The sequence below is a fragment of the Diceros bicornis genome, chromosome 12, assembly GCF_020826845.1.
Source record: "Diceros bicornis minor isolate mBicDic1 chromosome 12, mDicBic1.mat.cur, whole genome shotgun sequence".
NCBI classification, from domain to species: domain Eukaryota; kingdom Metazoa; phylum Chordata; class Mammalia; order Perissodactyla; family Rhinocerotidae; genus Diceros; species Diceros bicornis.
In genome coordinates this window covers 50,340,819-50,358,734 of record NC_080751.1, presented here as the reverse complement: position 1 = coordinate 50,358,734, position 17,916 = coordinate 50,340,819, and the positions used below count along the sequence as shown (strand labels likewise).

General features: G+C 45.7%; 1 protein-coding gene across 9 annotated transcripts in view; it reads left to right on the top strand.

The window, feature by feature from the left end:
- The first annotated feature begins 2,404 nt into the window (after positions 1-2,404).
- Positions 2,405-17,916, top strand: part of LTBP1 (latent transforming growth factor beta binding protein 1) — a 381,680-nt gene continuing 366,168 nt past the window's right edge. For 6 of the 9 annotated variants that reach the window (XM_058551456.1, XM_058551458.1, XM_058551455.1 and 3 more), the window contains exons 1-2: positions 2,406-3,273; positions 4,291-4,361. In XM_058551456.1, coding sequence (XP_058407439.1) covers positions 2,783-3,273; positions 4,291-4,361 — 562 coding nt within the window. In that variant the 5' untranslated portion in view covers positions 2,406-2,782. Of the gene's footprint in view, positions 3,274-4,290; positions 4,362-17,916 lie in introns of all 9 variants that reach the window. The other 3 variants (XM_058551457.1, XM_058551453.1, XM_058551454.1) reach the window with 2 other exon arrangements.

The following is a 17,916-nucleotide window of genomic DNA, read 5'->3' as shown; positions in this document are numbered from 1 at the left end:
TGTCCTACATGACAAGTGAGGAGTTGAGTTGGGCACCAGAAGCTGCAGACTGAGAAACGGTCAAGTGGAGTTTACAATCCTGGGGTTGATCCCCAGGCCTTCTGGAAACAGGCTCAGAGAGGTGAAATGACTTGCTCAAGTTCCCATGGGAAGTGAACCAGCAGCCCTAGAGCCCAGCCCTCTGGCTCCCTGTCCAGGCGCTGCCCTCTACAGTCAGCTGCTTCTCATGGACGGAAACAGGCTTTGATGTATGCTATCCAGCTGGGTCCTGTGAGTGACCCACAAGAACAGCCCACCCACTAAAGTCTGGTCCTTTAGTGATATTGTCCTTCAGTATTTCCCGAGCTTTCATCTAACACTTCTCCTCTCCTCTCCTGGTTCTTCAGGATGGACTGAGTGCTTCTAGACACCTCCTCCCTCCATCCATTTCAACTGCTGCTATGTAATCCCTACCTGAGAGGTAAAATCTCTGCAGACTGATCTGAGTTGCAGGTAGGAAATGTTTTCCCTACGTGTTGTGAACTTTCCAGAGATGACGGAGAATTGTGGGTTGTGCTGTGACATTGGCCTCATACAAATCAGATCCTGCCTTGTGAGGGTTCTATTATTCTCTCAAAGTGTTGCTTAATTCAGTTGTTATTTACCTTTTTTTAAGCTTCTGTTTATTTACATCTTATCTCTCTAACCAGACAGAAAATTTCTCCAAGACAAAGTGGTTGTGCCTTGTGCTACGTTGTATCCGTAGAGGTTCAGCCTCTGCGCTTGCCTCAGAGTAGACACTTGGTGGATATTTATTAGCTTGTTATTGCGTCCTTCCTATAGAAGCCAGGGCTGGGAGGCAGTTTCTTGACACTCTCCTTCCTCAATCTTCTCTGCTGGTTCCCTTTGGCCGGGCTCAGAGATTGATCTCGAATGACCTCACCCATCCTGTCCACAGGGACCCCAGATGTTCCTAGAGCCACAGACGGTAGGGCTGGAAGTGACTTTTAATCCAACTTCTCTGTGTCATGGAGGAACTTGAGGTTCAGAGAAGAGAGGTGAATTGCCTGTGGTCTTTCGGCTAATTAGCAGCAGTGTTAGGACTGAACTGAGGTCTCTCCCTCCAGCCCAATGCTATTCATCCTACAACAGTGGCTCTCAGATGTGTTCTCACACGAAACTGGGGCTCAAGCAGATGGACTGAGGCCCTCTCCTGCCAAATCAAATTTGGAGATCTTTCTTTAACGTACAGAAAAAATAGATTAATGGATTAAGTTTCCTCAACTTTAAATCATTTTCCATTAATTCTTCTTAAACCATCGCCACTTCCTACCAATTGTCTACTAGCCAATGCAGGCAGACAACAAAACAAAAGGATAAGCCACAAACAAATATGAACCAGACCAACCAAAGCCTTGGAAACAGACTATCATTATTAGCTAAATGGCTTTTTAAAAAACAGATTGCTACCCATGGGTTTTCAATTGCATTCATATAATAAAATGGTGCATTCTGCTGGAGACATTGTTTTTAATTCAAATGCTAGAAGTAAATATGTCATTATTTCATGGTTTTCCCCAAAGGGCACTGTGACCCCCCCCCCCCCCCCCCCCCCCCCCCCCCCCGCAAGGGACTCTGCCCTCTGGAACACTCTGCATCTCCCTCAATGTGATTTTGGGTTATCTCCAGTGAGTGATCCTTTACTTTCGGTTGGAGCCGAGGGAACAGATGACTTTTTTTTTTTTTTTTAATACTAATAATGGTCTGGGGTCGTCATGCATCCTAAACTCTGTACTAGTCGTATGCTGAAGGCCTCTTCACCAAGAGCAGAGCTGCCCTCTGGGGTTGATTCCTGTTGCGGTTTTCCCGTCTACGTGCGCGCCCCCTGCTGCCCGCCCTGCGCTCTCGTACATGACAAGCGAGGACTCGAGTCGGGTACCAGAAGCTGCAGAATGAGAAACAGTCAAGTGCAGTTTACAGTCCCAAACAGAACCATCTAAACGCTTTACGATGGGCAGCTCGGCGCACCCCGAGCAGTCCTTTCTGGGGCCCGATCTGGTATCTTAATCCAATACCTGCAGCAAGTATCTGAGCAAACACGGATAAGAAAATGCCTGGAAATGTCTTCCAAACAATATCAAATGAATCCTGGGGGGCTTCTAGAAGGAAAGGACCCTTAGGAAGTGACATTGCCGAGTCCTTTGTCCTTTCCCAGGACACGGAACCGGGGAGCGGGGACCTATGCCGTGGCGACCCACAGTAACAATCCATGTGGATGTGGAGGGCGGCGGCACGTTCTCGGGCTCATCTCACGCTTTCCCCAATTAGGATTTACTGCCTGACGTCACGTCTGCTGGAGATTGGCTGTTCAGATCTGACACTCGGTTCCACGGCGAGAGAAACTTTTTAAAGACTTTGCAGCTGGGGCTACCTCTGAGCGTCCCGCGCGCTCACACCCACCCTCGGCCACTCTCGCCGGGTCCCGGGCGCGGCGCCCCCTGCACCCGCGGCTCGGCCAGCGGACCCTCACCTTGCGCAGCCCGCTCCCCTCGCCCCTCCTCTCCCCTCCCGGGCCCCGCGCTCCCCACCCCCACGCCCGCCCCCTCCTCCCCGCGGCTTTCGGCTGGGGTCTGGGGCCGCTCAGCCGCCCGCAGAACTTCCTCTCCTGCAACCGAGTTTTCCTCCTCCCCGCCTTTCCCGGGCTCTCGGCAGTTCTCGGGGGAGCCCGAGCGCGCGCAGGCGGCCGCACCGGGCGAGCCGCACGGCCGGGGGCGGGGGCCGGTCGCGCCGGCTCGGGCCCGCGATGGCGGGGGCCTGGCTCAGGTGGGGGCTCCTGCTCTGGGCAGGGCTGCTCGCGTCGTCGGCGCACGGCCGGGTACGGAGGATCACGTACGTGGTGCGCCCGGGCCCCGGCCTGGCGGCGGGCGCCTTGCCGCTGGGCGGGCCCCCGCGCCCGCGGACCTTCAACGTCGCGCTCAACGCCAGGTACAGCCGCAGCTCGGCGGGCGCCGGGGCCCCCAGCCGCGCCTCCCCGGGGGCGCCCTCGGAGCGGACGCGGCGCACGAGCCAGCCCGGCGGCGCGGCCCTGCAGGGGCTCCGGCCGCCACCGCCACCGCCGGAGCCGGCGCGTCCCGGGGGCCCCGGCGGGCAGCTCCACCCCAAGCCCGGCGGTCACCCGGCGGCCGCCCCGATCGCCAAACAAGGCAGGCAAGTCGTACGCTCCAAAGTGCCGCAGGAGACCCAGAGCGGCGGGGGCTCGAGGCTGCAGGTTCACCAGAAGCAGCAGCTGCAGGGGTAAGCCCACACCCTCCCTCCTCGCGCGCGCCGCCCGCGCCGGGACCCGCGGGGTCTGCACTCGGAGCCCCGCCGTGGCTGCGGACGTCGAGCGCGGCGGGTCTGCTCTCTCTCCCCGCCCGCCTCTCCCTGCCCTGGAGCGCGGCGGGAAGAGCGGAGTGCGGGGAAGCTGAGCCACAGTTCCTGAGGATAAACTCCGAGTGCATTGTTACCGAGCTGCGGGTAAACACAAAAGGCATTTCTGCCTGGGGCGTAACCTTCTGTGCGCGAACCCAACTACTAGAAGACGGGCGTAAACATGAAGTCACTACAGCTGAATCCCTCAGCATCAATTAAACTTCTCTTTGCAACTCAGTATTAGTTTTTTTTTTCTAGCTAATGGAAGAAACGTTTTGGGAAGGGCTGGCTGTCAAGACCCAGCTCCCGTTCTGTGCCCTAGAACTTTTCAGCATCCTAGAAATTCTGGGCTTGGGCTTCCCTGCACCTGTGGGGTCTGCTGTCCTGGGGCGGGGTGTCTCAGCATTAACAGAATTTTCGGTTGGAAAGTTTCTGTTATTGGGCGCTGGAGAACATCCAACCCCCCACCCTCTCCCCACCCCCCAGCCCCCCATTCATCGCAGGTTGGGGGTGTGGGGAAAAACTTATTTTGCTTGTTTGGTTTTTTTCTTCAGGGGTGGTTCCTGGCATTGTGATCTCACCCGTTTCGACTCTTGTCTGCAAAACCCGATTCAATTTAAAATGTGGGTGCAGATGATATACAAAATACATTTGGTTCTACTTTACTTTGGGGGTTAAGAAAACCATTTATTTGGACCTCGTTCTCCCCTCCTGTTTAGCTTTGTTTTATGCAGTCTTTTTGGTTCTCTCACCCCTCCCTCATACATGTTCCTTACCCTTCTACCTGGGCAGCTTTGGGTTGGGCATCCTGGGTACCCATTGCAGGAACCCTCTGGAGGCTTGGGTTTTCCGGAAGAGAATGTTGTTACTCCTGGACTCAAGGGTCTTGCTTTGTTTCAGGGTCAATGTCTGTGGAGGGCAGTGCTGCCAAGGCTGGAGTAAGGCCCCTGGCTCCCAGAGGTGCACCAAACGTAAGTTTCCTTGTTCACAGTGGCCCTGCACAGTAGGCAAAGTGGGGCTGTCCACATGGGGAGATCCCACAGGGGTCACTTGAAGAGACTAATGTTGCCCTGGAGAAGCCGATGTCTGCAATGCAGTCTCCTGCATGATCTGCAGCCTTCATTACCACCCTGGAAGGGCTGGGCCAGGGTGATGATAGCATCAGCGCCAGCAGCAATTCCTTGTGCGGAACCGTGCATCCAAGATTCCTCTGCACTCAACCGAGGCATTAAACACTCTGTCACGCCTGTGAATCAGGAGCTAGAAAAAAATGCCCATTGGAGGATGTGCCATCTGGCAGAACCAATAGAATGAATTTAAGCCTGGATATCAACAAATGAAAAACGTTCTTTAAGATGATGGCAGGAGGGGAATGGGAAGTAGAAGGCCCTATTCTGGAATAAAACATGAGTAGTTTTTAAAGCTTTTTGAAAACAGCAACCAGAATCCTCCATCGTTGGGGCCTGACTGTTTCCCGGGAGGTAACCACCCTACTGTTCTTCAGAACTGACAGGTGGGGGCTTCTTGCAATGTTTCTCCAGTTAATACACGTGCTTAGCAGTGTGTTTCAAAAAATGGGTTCATGATGCATATAGATTTGAGAACATCGAAAAATATTTCCCCTACGCATTGTGGAGTTAAGGATTAAGTTAAAATGCATTTTGAGGCTCCTTTTGACAAGTTGATTCTGTCTGGTGCTAATTGAAAATAACTTACTTCCACTCAGAAAAAGTTAAGCATTCTTAGATGTTCTCTGTATAGAGCTTGAGCCGTAACCCTGTAGATTAGAATCATCCAAAATTTCAGCTGCTCATTAGTATTCAGCATAATAAATAAAATTTAGCAATTTGTCTTGTATATGGTTTGGATTTTAAAATACTGGTGGATGAATTAAAGAAAATTTTTAGTACGGTCATTCTGGTGAACTTGCTTGTTGAAAAATGCCTTCAATCCTTGAAAGAAACAGAAGACCTTTGGCATAGTGGCTTTAATTTTGTAAAAACGTTGTCCAAATGGGTTATGATTTGGCTGTGATCAAGGAGTAATAGCAGACATGAACTCACTATCAGCCTCCTGATTACTGAACTCAAACCGCTAGATCAGAAATGCTCAGGGTTGTAGGCATTTTAGATTGTCATAATTTTTCACTTAGATTACACTTGACACTAGTGCACCAGCGTTTTCTTGAATTTACAATTTCTCAGGTCAAATTACACACCCTTTCCTCCCTTCGGTAACTTCTGCTCAAAACCTGATATGATATGGTTTACCTATAACGTGGAGACAACCCATCCACGACAGTACCATTGCAGTGGAATATTGCTGTGTAAGGATTAAAAATACAGAGCAAGATTTTATAGATGATGGGTGGGTGCTCCTTGATGCCTGTTAGAGAGAATGTGCTAAGACTTGAAGAAATTTGCTTGGGGCCGGCCCCGTGGCTTAGCGGTTAAGTGCGCGCGCTCCGCTACTGGCAGCCCGGCGTTCGGATCCTGGGCGCGCACCTACGCACCGCTTCTCTGGCTATGCTGAGGCCGTGTCCCACATACAGCAACTAGAAGGATGTGCAACTATGACATACAACTATCTACTGGGGCTTGGGGGGAAAAAAGGAGGAGGGTTGGCAATAGATGTTAGCTCAGAGCCAGTCTTCCTCAGCAAAAAGAGGAGGATTAGCATGGATGTTAGTTCAGGGCTGATCTTCCTCACAAAAAAAAAAAAAAGAAAAGAAAAAATTTGCCTGGCAGATGATGCAATTGAGTGCCTCTCTGAAGAGAGAGTAGTCCCCCATTCTCAGGTGGTCTGAGAATTTGGGGATCCAAAAATGTTCTAGAAGGTCCAAAGGTTCTGTAGAAGGAGAGCATCCAGATCTTGAGGAATCACCCCATGGCTTCCTGCTTCTCCAGGTGAGGGAGGCAAGGGCATGTGTGTGCCTAAGTTTAGCTGGATTTGCCCCCTGGTGACCCAGAAAGAGAGAGGCTGCAGATGGCTAGTGGTCAGAAGAGTTAGGATTAAACAGTTACTACAGGGTTCCGGAGGAAGGTGCTACGTTGATTTAGTCTTCCAATACCTACAACAAATGCCTCTGGCTTTTGGTTCAAGTCATCCTTCCACCTCTTAGAAGGTAGCCCTTGGACAGCACCGGGATCTAAGCAATGCAGCATCACTTTCCTTTTCGATGGTTTTCAGCATTCGAAAGATTTGCCTTCCTGTACTGCCCAGTCTGGCAAATTAATTCAGGCCCAAATGCTAGAAACTTAAATCACAAGTCCTTTCAGGAATAATTGTGTTTTTAAAAGTGATGCTGGGGTAGGTCAGTGCTCAGTCCAAAGTAATATATCTACTAGATGGAGATGTTTCAATGGTGGACTTGTTTTGTGTGTGTCTGGGAGAGCCAGAGAGATGAAGGAGCCTTCTGCCTTCAGATGGGACAACTGGGTTTATTTATCACTGCCGTGAAACTTGTATCCATGGCTGAGCAGCGTGACACCAGCAAAGACCTCGGCCTTGGGTTCCGAAGACCTAAGTTCAAATCCTGAAGCCATCGCTAGCTGTGCAACCTTGGAGAATTCACTTGACCTCTGTGCCGATATATTTTCCCATCTGGAAGTGACTGCGTTAAAACCTTGCCTACTTTTTAGCATTGTTGAAGGTATCAAGGTGAAGGAGAATCGGTGTGAAAGCGTTGATGAAAGCAGAAAGATTCTTAGAGTTTATTATTGGATCAAGCCAAGTAATTCCTGTCTCATTTATCTCTTACTTGGTTTCCTTCTTTCCGTACGTCTGTTTCCCTGGCTGTTGTCATTGTCTTTTTAAATAATGTAGATGTGGATCCCTTTTTATGTTATAGCTTTAAAGTAGTTTAGGGTCAGAGGGAGGGGGAAATGGAGAGATGTTGGTCAAGGGGTACAAAGTTTCAGTTATGCAAGATGAATAAGTGCTGGAGATCTAATGCACAGCAATGTGACTATAGTTAACAGTACTGTGTTCTATACTTGGAATTTGCTAAGAGGGTAGAGCTTAAAGTGTTCTCACCACACAAAAAAAATGTTAACTCGGTGAGGAGATGAGTATGTTAATTAGCTTGATCGTGGCAGTTATTTCACAACGTATAGATATCAAAACTTCATCATATGCCTCAAATATATGCAGTAGATGGCACTAACAATTTTGTCAGTTATACTTCAATAAAGATAAAAAAAAAAAAGAAAAAGCCAGTCACTCCCATCCTGGCTTTGATTACCAAGAAAAAAGAAAGTAGTTAGGTTGTTCTGTACCCCTGAATGATTTATTTTAAAAGAACTTTAAAAGAGACTAAATATTAGATTATTTGTGTGTCTCTAGTTCTCTTTGTGTAAAAGCTTGCTGTTTAGAGGAAAAATACTCCCCTAAAGTATTCATAAATTGAATGGAAAAAATCCTGACACAAATTTTTGTGACTGTAACTACTTCAGTAAATCATAGTGCAATTTAGGTTGCAAAAGAAATTGATTTGTGGTCTCTTTCCTCTCTTACTTCATTATTATGCTGAGATTGAACAATTGGGCTTGGGTATGGTTTCTTACACTTAGGAACACAAAACCCGATGACATATCAACATGAAGTTCCCCCTTAAGATAGTAGTCATCATAAAACGTGTATGTACATTTAAATGTATTGTCCAGGATGCCTCCTGATTGTCATTATATTTTGAGGATGATTGAAAGGCTTTAGCTGAAGAATTTCAGTTTACATAGGTCACATCCAACTGATGCAAAAAATATTTCTGCATAAGAGATTGGGTGTGTTGATGTTGTTCAGTTTGCTTAATGCAGGGAAGAAAATAAGGTGCCCTTTTGAGCCAGACTAGATTGTTTTTAGTTGATTGAAACTTAATTTAAATGGGTAACAGGCCAATGCTTTTGAAGACTGAAGTTGTAGTGAACCTTAAATTGCAAATCAGAAAGATGTGAAACAAGCAGGCAGCAGACCCAAACACGGGCAGAGGATGAATGTGTGCATCCACGAAACTGGTCCTAGGGGCTCTAGCCACCCAGTTGCTATGTAGAGATGCCCAATTGCATGTTAATTGCCAGACACCTTTTTTTTTTCTTTCTGTGAGGAAGATCAGCCCTGAGCTAACATCCAATGCCAATCCTCCTCTTTTTGCTGAGGAAGATTGGCGCTGGGCTAACATCCATGCCCATCTTCTTCCACTTCATATGGGACACTGCCACTGCATGGCTTGACAAGCCGTGCATCGGTGCGCGCCCAGGATCCAAACCCGCAAACCCTCCGGCTGCTGAAGCGGAGTGCTAGCCCTTAACAATTACGCCACTGGGCTGGCCCCTCCAGACACCTTTTGTGTGTAGATCTCTACGAGTTGAAATTATAGCATGAGATATGTCATTTTAGTTATTAATATGGAGTGACCGCTCATTGTGCTATCTGTTTTGGGCAGAAGAGATGGTACCACGTTTATTCTTTTTCCAAGGAGTTAACATTTATAGGAGGGCTTTGTAGCTTAGAGACTTTGTCTTCCAAGTGGGGCATTAAACCCACAATGTGTAATGTTATTGCCTCTCCCCGATTTTGCATTTTTTTCTCTCTGTCCAAAGTGAACCTACCCCCTATTGGTTCTTCCAGTCTTTTTGCCCCCTATCAGGCTAAGTGTGGGCCAGAGAGAGACATTGCCAGTGGGCTCGGCTTTGAAGAGGAGACTGCTCTTGGGGGCAACAACACAAAAGAATGTAGATGAGATGAGGGTGAGGCTGGTCTGGCAGAGTGAGGTGGACGGAAGAGGAAAGATGGCAGGTATGAATCCACAGCGGGTGGCTGGCACATTGCAGCCCCTGCCTACATGCATGGATGGTTCTTTCATTTATTTAACGGATATCTGTTTAGCTTTTACCATGTGCCAGGTTCTATGAATAGAGGAGAAATACAGCCAGCTGTAGGGAGTATAGGGTCTGTTTTTACTCACTTAACTCATGGCACATCAAATGACTTGTTCTCTCCTTAGCAAGAAACAGAAAATCGATATTCCATTGCTTTTCCACTGGCATTCAGCCCATGCTACTTTGGGGAAAAAAACCCAACCCTAGAAATTTTCCTTTATTATATACAGAGGAGACAGAGTTATGTTTACCCTTGGAGCTCAGAGATGCTACAGTAGATGGCATCGTCCAGGAGTGTGTAATGTGGCTAGAGTTCCAGGTGACCGAGAGGACTTTCAGGCCATGGCTCAGCGTTGTGCGAGCCAAGCTTGGGAGTTGGGCCCAGAATGATTACACATTTTTCGTATGCCTGCTATGACCATTGACAGCTGCTTTGCCAATAGATCTGCAGTGAGGTTTACCGTGGCAGCTGCTGGGAGGGCCGCCCGGCCCCAGTGCTGGGAGCAGGGGTGGGAGGGTCAGCTGGAAAATCTTGTCATGCGGCACAGACATCCCTGCGAAGGGAGAGGGACCCAGAGCTAAAGTTCACCCTGGGTCAAATATGTGTTCTCAACACTAGTTAAAACAAACATTTAGGAACCATAAATTCTGTGTTGCGATAGTACTTAAACCTTCATTGCGAAGCCCTCCCTTCTCCAGCCCATGGGCCGGCCTGAACACACCACCTGCCCCTGCCTGGCCTGCTATATTGACGTGTTTCTCTGCCTGGTGAACCCCTGGCCTTTAGGAAGCCTGACTTGTTGAAAGCACCTTTGGCAACCACAGGAGTTTGCTGTTTCTGACCCTTGTTGTCTAAGATATTGCAAACATACTCAAACGTGTTGGGGAGTTAAAATTAAATTTTCCTAAAATGCAGATTTTGCTTCCAAATCCTTTGTAGCAATGGCCAGAGTGACTTGGAGTGCTAGGGCGTGTCACCACTGTTTAATGGTGACCAAGATCAGAGCACACAATGAGGAGCTGCTGGTGTGCTGAGGGTAACTGTGCAGTGCTTTTGAGCAGGCGGAGAGCATCTGCTTGATCTTCACACCCTGTGGGGGTAGGCGAGGCAGGCGTGACTTATTACCCTCTTCACAGATGGGGGCAGTGCTCAGACCCCACCCCAGATCTTGGGGCTCTTGGTTTGTTGTTCTGTCTCCCGCCATAGGCTGCCTGCACGTCCAGTGTGACAACCTTCTCTCTTGTGGTCTTGGTCTTAACTCTCCTGTCAGCCCTGATCTGGATTGGCTTTCACTGCCTAAGTTCTCTCTGTGATTTCCCAAGCTGTGTTAGTTTACTAGGGCTGCCATAACAAAGTACCACAGACTGGGTAGCTGAGAACAGCAGAAATTTATCGTCTCAGAGTTCTGGAGGCTAGAAGTCCAAAATCAAGGTGGGCTCCTTCTGGAGGCTGTGAGGGAAGGATCTGTTCAGGCCTTTCTCCTTGGCTTGTAGAAGGCCGTCTTCTCCCTGTGTCTCTTCACATCATCTTCCCTGTGTGTGTGTCTATCTTGGTGTCCAGATTTCTTCTTTTTATGAGTACAGCAGTCATATTGAATTAGGGCCCACCCTACTGGCCTCGTTTTAACTGGATTACCTCTATAAAGACCCTATCTCCAAATGAGGTCCAAATGAGGTCACATAGTAAGGCACTGGGGGTCAGGACTCCAAAATATTTTTTTTTCAGGGTGGATGGGGATACAGTCCAACTTACAACACAAGCCCATAGATGCTGCACGTGGGCTTGAGAGCTGGGCTACTCAGAGTTGGGTCACCTCTGGGGCACTTGGGGATTCCCTAGCAATAGCCCAAGGATGGGTTGGCGAAGGTTCGCCTCCCACAGGGTCTGTGACTGTGACTCTAATGAGGCTCCTTCCCTAACCTAAGAGGTCTGAGTAGGAGTAGGAGAGATAAGGAATTGGCCACTGGTGATTTTGATGACTTTGGCCATTTTTACTTGGTCTGTTTTAAGAGATTCTAGATTGGTGGTTCTTCAGCATGAATGTGCATCTGATCACTGGATGAGTTTGTTAAACTGCTTTATTGAGTTAGAATCTCTGGGGTTTTTAACGAGCACTCTAGGTGATGCTGATGAAGGTGGCCCACGTTTTGAGAAACAGTGATCCGGAAGGAACCCTCTCCTGGGCAATACTTATTACTTTTTGTGTAGGAATTTAAAGGCCAAGCCCAACACTTAACAATTTAGAAACTTCTCAAGGCGGGAGCCCTTTAAATATCAATTTAGCTCAATTTTGAATAGTATATACAAAGATTGCTGCGTATAGGCTTTTTTCCATCCAGTTTTTCTCTAGTTAGTTGAATGTTTGATAAAAATATATTTTTACAAGAGTTGGAAATTTTCAAAATTGTTAGTGATACATAGGTGGTTAAATAAAGTGGTTTTTAGAAAGGTTTAAACACTGGAGCACATCGAGTGTTTTTTTGTGCTAAGTATTCTATTTTTAATTATATAATATTTTAAATACACAAAGCTACAGAAAATAAATATCCAACAGCTACCCATCAGGGTCATGTTTTTAAAAACTCCCTGATGTGGTAATTAAGTGCAATGATTTATAGCTAAGGGGGAGACTATGGTCTTATCTTGCTCTAAATGCTTGTTTTACTAATGATGTTTCCTGTCTTGTTAGTGGAGAGAAAATAGTACATAATTTGTTGATGTGACACAAATTGGTTGTTTTGGAACAACCAATGGAACAACTTATGGAAAAATATGTCAGAGGTATTTATTTGTATATGCTCATGTGTACCTATTAATTAGCCTTGCTTATTATTAAGGATTGAACAGTTCATGTAGGCACAGCCCATTGGATACCAAGAATCTGTGCACAGTGTCATTTAGACCCAAGACAATGTGGTTACAATAAGGAAATGCTGCTGGTTACTCCCTCCCTCCCTCACAGGGGGAATTTTACTTGTCCTGAACTAGAGGCAGTGTAGCTCACTGGTTAGAAGTTCAGATTTTTTTGGAGTTTGAATACAGGGCTCCTGTCTTGATGTTAACACTTCCTCACTTTGTGACCTTGGGCTGTGAGACCTGGGGCAAGGCTAAGTTACCCCATTCACAGTGCAGGTGTAATGATGTCTGTACCATTATTCAGAGGCTTGTTGAGGGACCGCGTGAAGGAATACGTACATGAAGAGTGCTTAGAGAGTGGGACTCCTGCTCCCCAATATTCGAGCTCTCAGGAGCTCCCATTCTGCTTCCGCCCGCCCCTCCTGGGCATCCCAGCCTTTTACACACCCCTCTTTGTGTTTCTCAGATCCCCTGGTGAAATCATGGCTCCATCTCCCCCTCTTCCTGAGCCCCCCCTCTCCCTGAGCCCTCTGATTTTACTCTTACTTTGCTCTGGGTATGGCTGGACCAGGTGGGAGAGGCACCTGTCTGCCCATCAGTGTGAGCTCCTGGTGAGCAGGATTTTCTTTGTGTCATTTTAAGTACCCAGGCTCCATTCCTTGTTGTAGTACAAATGTTCACTGAATTGAATAGAATTGAAGTGGCATCTCTGACTTTGCTGTGTTATAAATACTGTCCTTGAAATACTATATAAAGAATTCTACCTCCTTTTTTCTTTGTTTACTCTCACCTTTTGGCGATAATTTCCATTTGGTTTTCCTGCCTCTGTTTTCTTTGTGTGCTTATCCTTGCCAGCAGACAGTGCTTATTATGACAGCTTTTCAAGGGTACACCACCTTGTTCTGTTTCCTCCTGCTTTCTCTCTGAAGGCTGCCCCGGTATGGCCCAAACTTCAGGACAGCTTTTCCTTTCTCCCTGCCAATTGTAGAATCTTTCTGCTGTGGCTGTTCACGCCACCACACTTGAGTAATATTGTTGGCACGGACGTCAGTAAACAGTTTGCGAAATGTCATGTTTTGTAAATTAGGAGATTGATGGGCTGGTTTTTGAATACGTGCTCTTGGTTCTGCTGGACCAGAGGAAAGATGAGTTTGGTCGATGGCGGGGAAGACAAATTGGAGGAAGGTGTTGCTACCTGAAGTTGCTATGGTCAACTTTACTGAACTGATGGATGAGTTATTCAGAGGTGAGAACGAAAAAATGGCTGTAGGGGAAACTTCAGAGGTGTTTTGTTAATGAATTAATGGAGAATCTTCACAGAGGAGATAGGATGTAACCAGTAAAAATCCACTGGAGGAAAATATGATTAATAAAATAAGGAAAATATAATAATAAGGATCTTTTGTCTTTGTAGACTTAAAAATATTTTTATATTTCTTATGGGATTACCAAACAGTTCCAATCGCGCTTTCAATCTTGCAGGAACTTCATTCCTTTAATGTTAGTATAAATTAAAAGTAGAATCTCCATCCTTTCACCCATACACATTTCATTTTAACACTGTATCTAGTGGATAGTTACCAATTAGCATTTCAAAATATGTTTCATTGTAAAAGCTATTTAAATCAGCTAAGACATACCAGCTCACCTTGATGAATCATTTGCTACATTGATTCAGGAGTGGGGGAACTTCTGCCTCTGCCATTAGCTGTGAGGGTTCAAGCAGATCAATTAATTAACTCCTCTGAGTCTTTTTTCAACTTGAATGAAATTAATGGGGAGAGTACATTCATTTACCCAACCTAATTCAAGTCATTCTTGTGAATATTGGGCATACAAATCCTCTTCTGTCTTAACACTTTTCACATAGTATCACAGTCGTGTGTGTGTGTGTTTCACTTTCCAGCTTGACTGTGAGCTCTATGAGGGTAGGGATCACACCATAGCCATCTTTTTATCCTCAGTCCCTGGTAAGCACATAGACCTTTATGGAATGAATGAATGAATGATTTAATGAATGAATGAACACATGGATTCATTTGTTGCACTTTCACTGAGCCCCTGTGTACTAGGTACTAGCACACAGAAGGTGTTAGGTACTATAAAGAAAATAAAACACAATGGTAGGCTAGAGAGTGATGGGAGCTGAGGGGGCATGGTCAGGGAAGGTCTCTATAAGGAAGTGACCTATGAGACCTGTGGGATACGAAAGGGTCTGGAGGGAAGAGCATTTTAGGCCGAGAGAGCAGCAGAGTACAAAGGCCCTGAGGTTGGAATAGGCCTGACTCAGTACAGGGACCCGGAGGTGAGTATTGTTGGGTTGTCAGGGAGGGCTGGAGTAATAAGTGGTAAGAGAGAAAGGGCTGGATCCCCAGTCAGGTCCTAAAGGCTGTGTAAGGCCATTAATAAGATAATAAAGGGGACTTATAAATGTAAGGAGATTTTATTATTAAATAAAATACAATACAGGATTTGGTATTTTTCAGCACTTCTTTGAAGGCATGGAAAAAGAATGTCTTAAATTGAAAATTCAGTCACCTTTATTGCTATTTTTTATTGGTGAGAAAAATTGGGTATAGAACAGTGAAGTGCCAAGGCCACCACAAATTATTGTCACGGTCTGACCGCTTGCACTGTGTCCAGATTGCCAGACCAGCCTCATGCTGATTGGACCCCCCATGCCTCTGCCGAGCTCTGGCAGAAAGGGGACATGTTCACCAGAGCCATGAGGTTGAGACTTAGGATGAAAGTGTGAGAGTTGAAAAAAGAAAAGTCTCTGGTCCCTCCTGTGTTAAAAGGCAGACTAGTGGGGATCCTCACATGGTACTAAATACAAAACAAAATGTTAAATCGTTTAAGAACTAAAGAAAAAAATTCTAATCTGGTGATCGCAGAAAATTCACAGAGAGCAGTTAGGATGTGTTAAAGTGAGAGTGTAAAATATTTGGAATACATTTGAGTGCTGTTCTGAGGTTTTGGTCAACCCCCTCCCCCACCTGCATCTGATTTACAGATTGTGGGGTGGGCCCAAGGTAGGTGCAAAGGCAGCCTCAGCTGGGCGTGTGTTGTCACCATCTCTGGGCAGTTTTGTTCCTGTTTGTAAATGGGATTAATAGCACCTGTTGGCTACACCTTCCATTTTTGTGTGTGTGGTAAAGATCAAATAAAATGAGATTCGTGAAAATGCTTCACAAAAGAACCATATGAACATTAAGTGATATTATTAATAAAGTTTTTCTAGCTGTTTTGTGAAATTTTTTTCTATTTGTTATATTTCTTGTCTTGAAAAATAGAATGTTTAATGTATTTCAGTGGGTTTTTGATGATTACAGATCTTGTGTCTCAGGTCTTTTTATTGATCATCCTGTTTACTGATGGTTTATGGTCTCTGGGGGTACCTCCTGGAAGTTGGTTTGAAAATAAGCAAAAATACCTAAAGTCCCACTTTAATCCTCCATCCCCCCACTGTGATTTGCTTTATTCTCGTAAAAGTAGAGTGCAAGCAAAGACAAGAATCCTTTCTAGAGACCTCCATTTCTTTCTTATTGTGATAGTGAAAAGGTTATGTTGTTAGTCCAAAATACCTTAGTAATTGGGGGTGAAATAATATAGACAATAAGTAAATTAAAGACCGGGACCCTGTTTTTGTTTTACTTTTTATCCATTAGGAAGTTGGCCTACACAGTGGTTCTGTGTATATAATAGACCCTCAGTAAGGTTTCTTGATTAATAAGCATTACAAGTCACATTTGTTTCTTATGGAAAGACTAGCTGAAATTCATTTAAATCAGTGGATACCGAGATTATGTTATTAAGCTATTCCTTTTGTTATGAGAGAATGTATATTACAGCAAACTTCCCTGTGTTACAGTCTTTAGTGCTCAATTTTGAATATTAGAGGCTCGCTCTCTGGTAAAATTGACCCATTCTGTCTGTGAATATATAGACTACTTGAATGGCACTTCACAGACCTAGTGGTTCACAGCGTGGTCCCTCGACCAGGGCTTCACCGTCACCTGGGAACTTTTGAAATGCAAACTCTCCGGGCCCCACCCTAGAGGTGCTGACTCAGAAACTGGGCATGGGGCCCAGCCCTCTGTTTTAACAAGCCCTCTAGGCGATGCTGAGACAGCTATGGTTTGAGAACCACTGCTCTAGCTAAACCCACCTTTTCCATATCCCTCCCTCCCCTTAATCACATTTAAAGGGAGAAAGGGTACAGGGAAATTGGCTACTTGGGCTCCATGCCTTGGAGTCTAGAAGCTTATGTTTCCTCCCCCTTCCTAATGGTATGGAGCAGTCCCCCAGTCTCAGGTGGGAACCTTGGAATCTGAGCAGGTGCAGCTGTGCACGTTATATTCTGTTCCACATACTCACCAAGGAGACCCAGAGAAACACTTGCCATCCAGTAAATGTGAGTTTTGTACCTTTGGGCCTTCCTAGTCCTATTCTGTTCTTTAACAAGGAAGATGCTTAAATCACACTTCTTCATATTCCTCAAAGCTGCATTTATCAAGGTGTGGTGGTTGGCACCCCCTTGCATCACAGCCATCTGTGGGATGGGTAACAACAGCAGGTTGTGGGGGACCACCCCAACACCTACCGAATTGGAACCCCCTGGGGTGACCCCATGACCCTCATTTCTGCAAGCACCCTGCTGGCTGATCCACACTGAAGTTTAAGGACCCTGGGTTTAAAGTGAGTCTATTGGAATAAAAGATGACAGAGGCAAGGAATGACTAGAAAGGTATTACAAAATTAATGAAAGTAACAGAAGTGAATGTGACATTTTATTTTGGAGGCAGGTGCCATTACTTGTTTCCAGAATAGTTTAAAAGTGAAACAAAGAGTAAGCTCTTGTCCAGAACATGCCCTCAGCGTTGGCAGCAATGAAGCTTTCTTGTGTGAAGATGAATTTCAGATGGAGAGGGAACGAGGCAGCGCTTCGAGGCCATTCCTTGGGGTCCTGCTGACTCAATCCTAGAAGTCGCTGGAGGAATACATCAGATGTTTGGAAGCAGCCCAGTTAAGAATTTCAGCGATGACACACACTTTTATTAGATGTGTATTTAGGAAAAGAATTGCCTATTATAAGACTAGGAGTCTATAGAAAGAGCTGAGGAAGGAGTTGGTTTGCTTATCTGTAAAATTGGGACCATTTTCTCCATTACTTATCTTTTCTTCTTTCTGCAATATAAATGAATGCAAAGATACTTTACCTGAGTATTGAAGAAAAATTAGGTCTTTTAAAAATGTTTATTTCTTTTCCAGGTAGAAAGATTTTTTTGGGGGCGAGGGGAAGGCTTACTTAAATCATCAGTTATTGTGGTAATAGTTATACCTGGTTAAAAGTAAATATTTTATCTTTTCTTCCCAATGCTACCATGCAGTTGTTTCTGAATATCTACATGTTACTTTTGATAAAGCATCTAAATGTTTAAATTTTATGTAGACAAGGCCATAATCCTAGCAAATGGTGCCCAAATTTTGAAAAGACCCAAATTTGAGGAATTGCTTAAAAGTATGGATTAAAAAAAAACAAAACTTCTCACTCCTTCAGTCTCAGGATGGGTAAACACTTGTTTTAAAAACAACTGCTAACATTTTTCTAGCTGACTCACCTCTCTGTATATGTCCTTAGAGGTCTGTTCCTTATATTTGCCTCCACCTTTCATTTCAATTCACTAAGTTTTTATGAAGTGCCTGCTATAGAGAAGGCACTGTGCTGTGGGCTAAGAAGACCATTAAGACTCTGCTCTGTGGAGCTTAGAGTCCAGTGGAAAGGCCAAGATG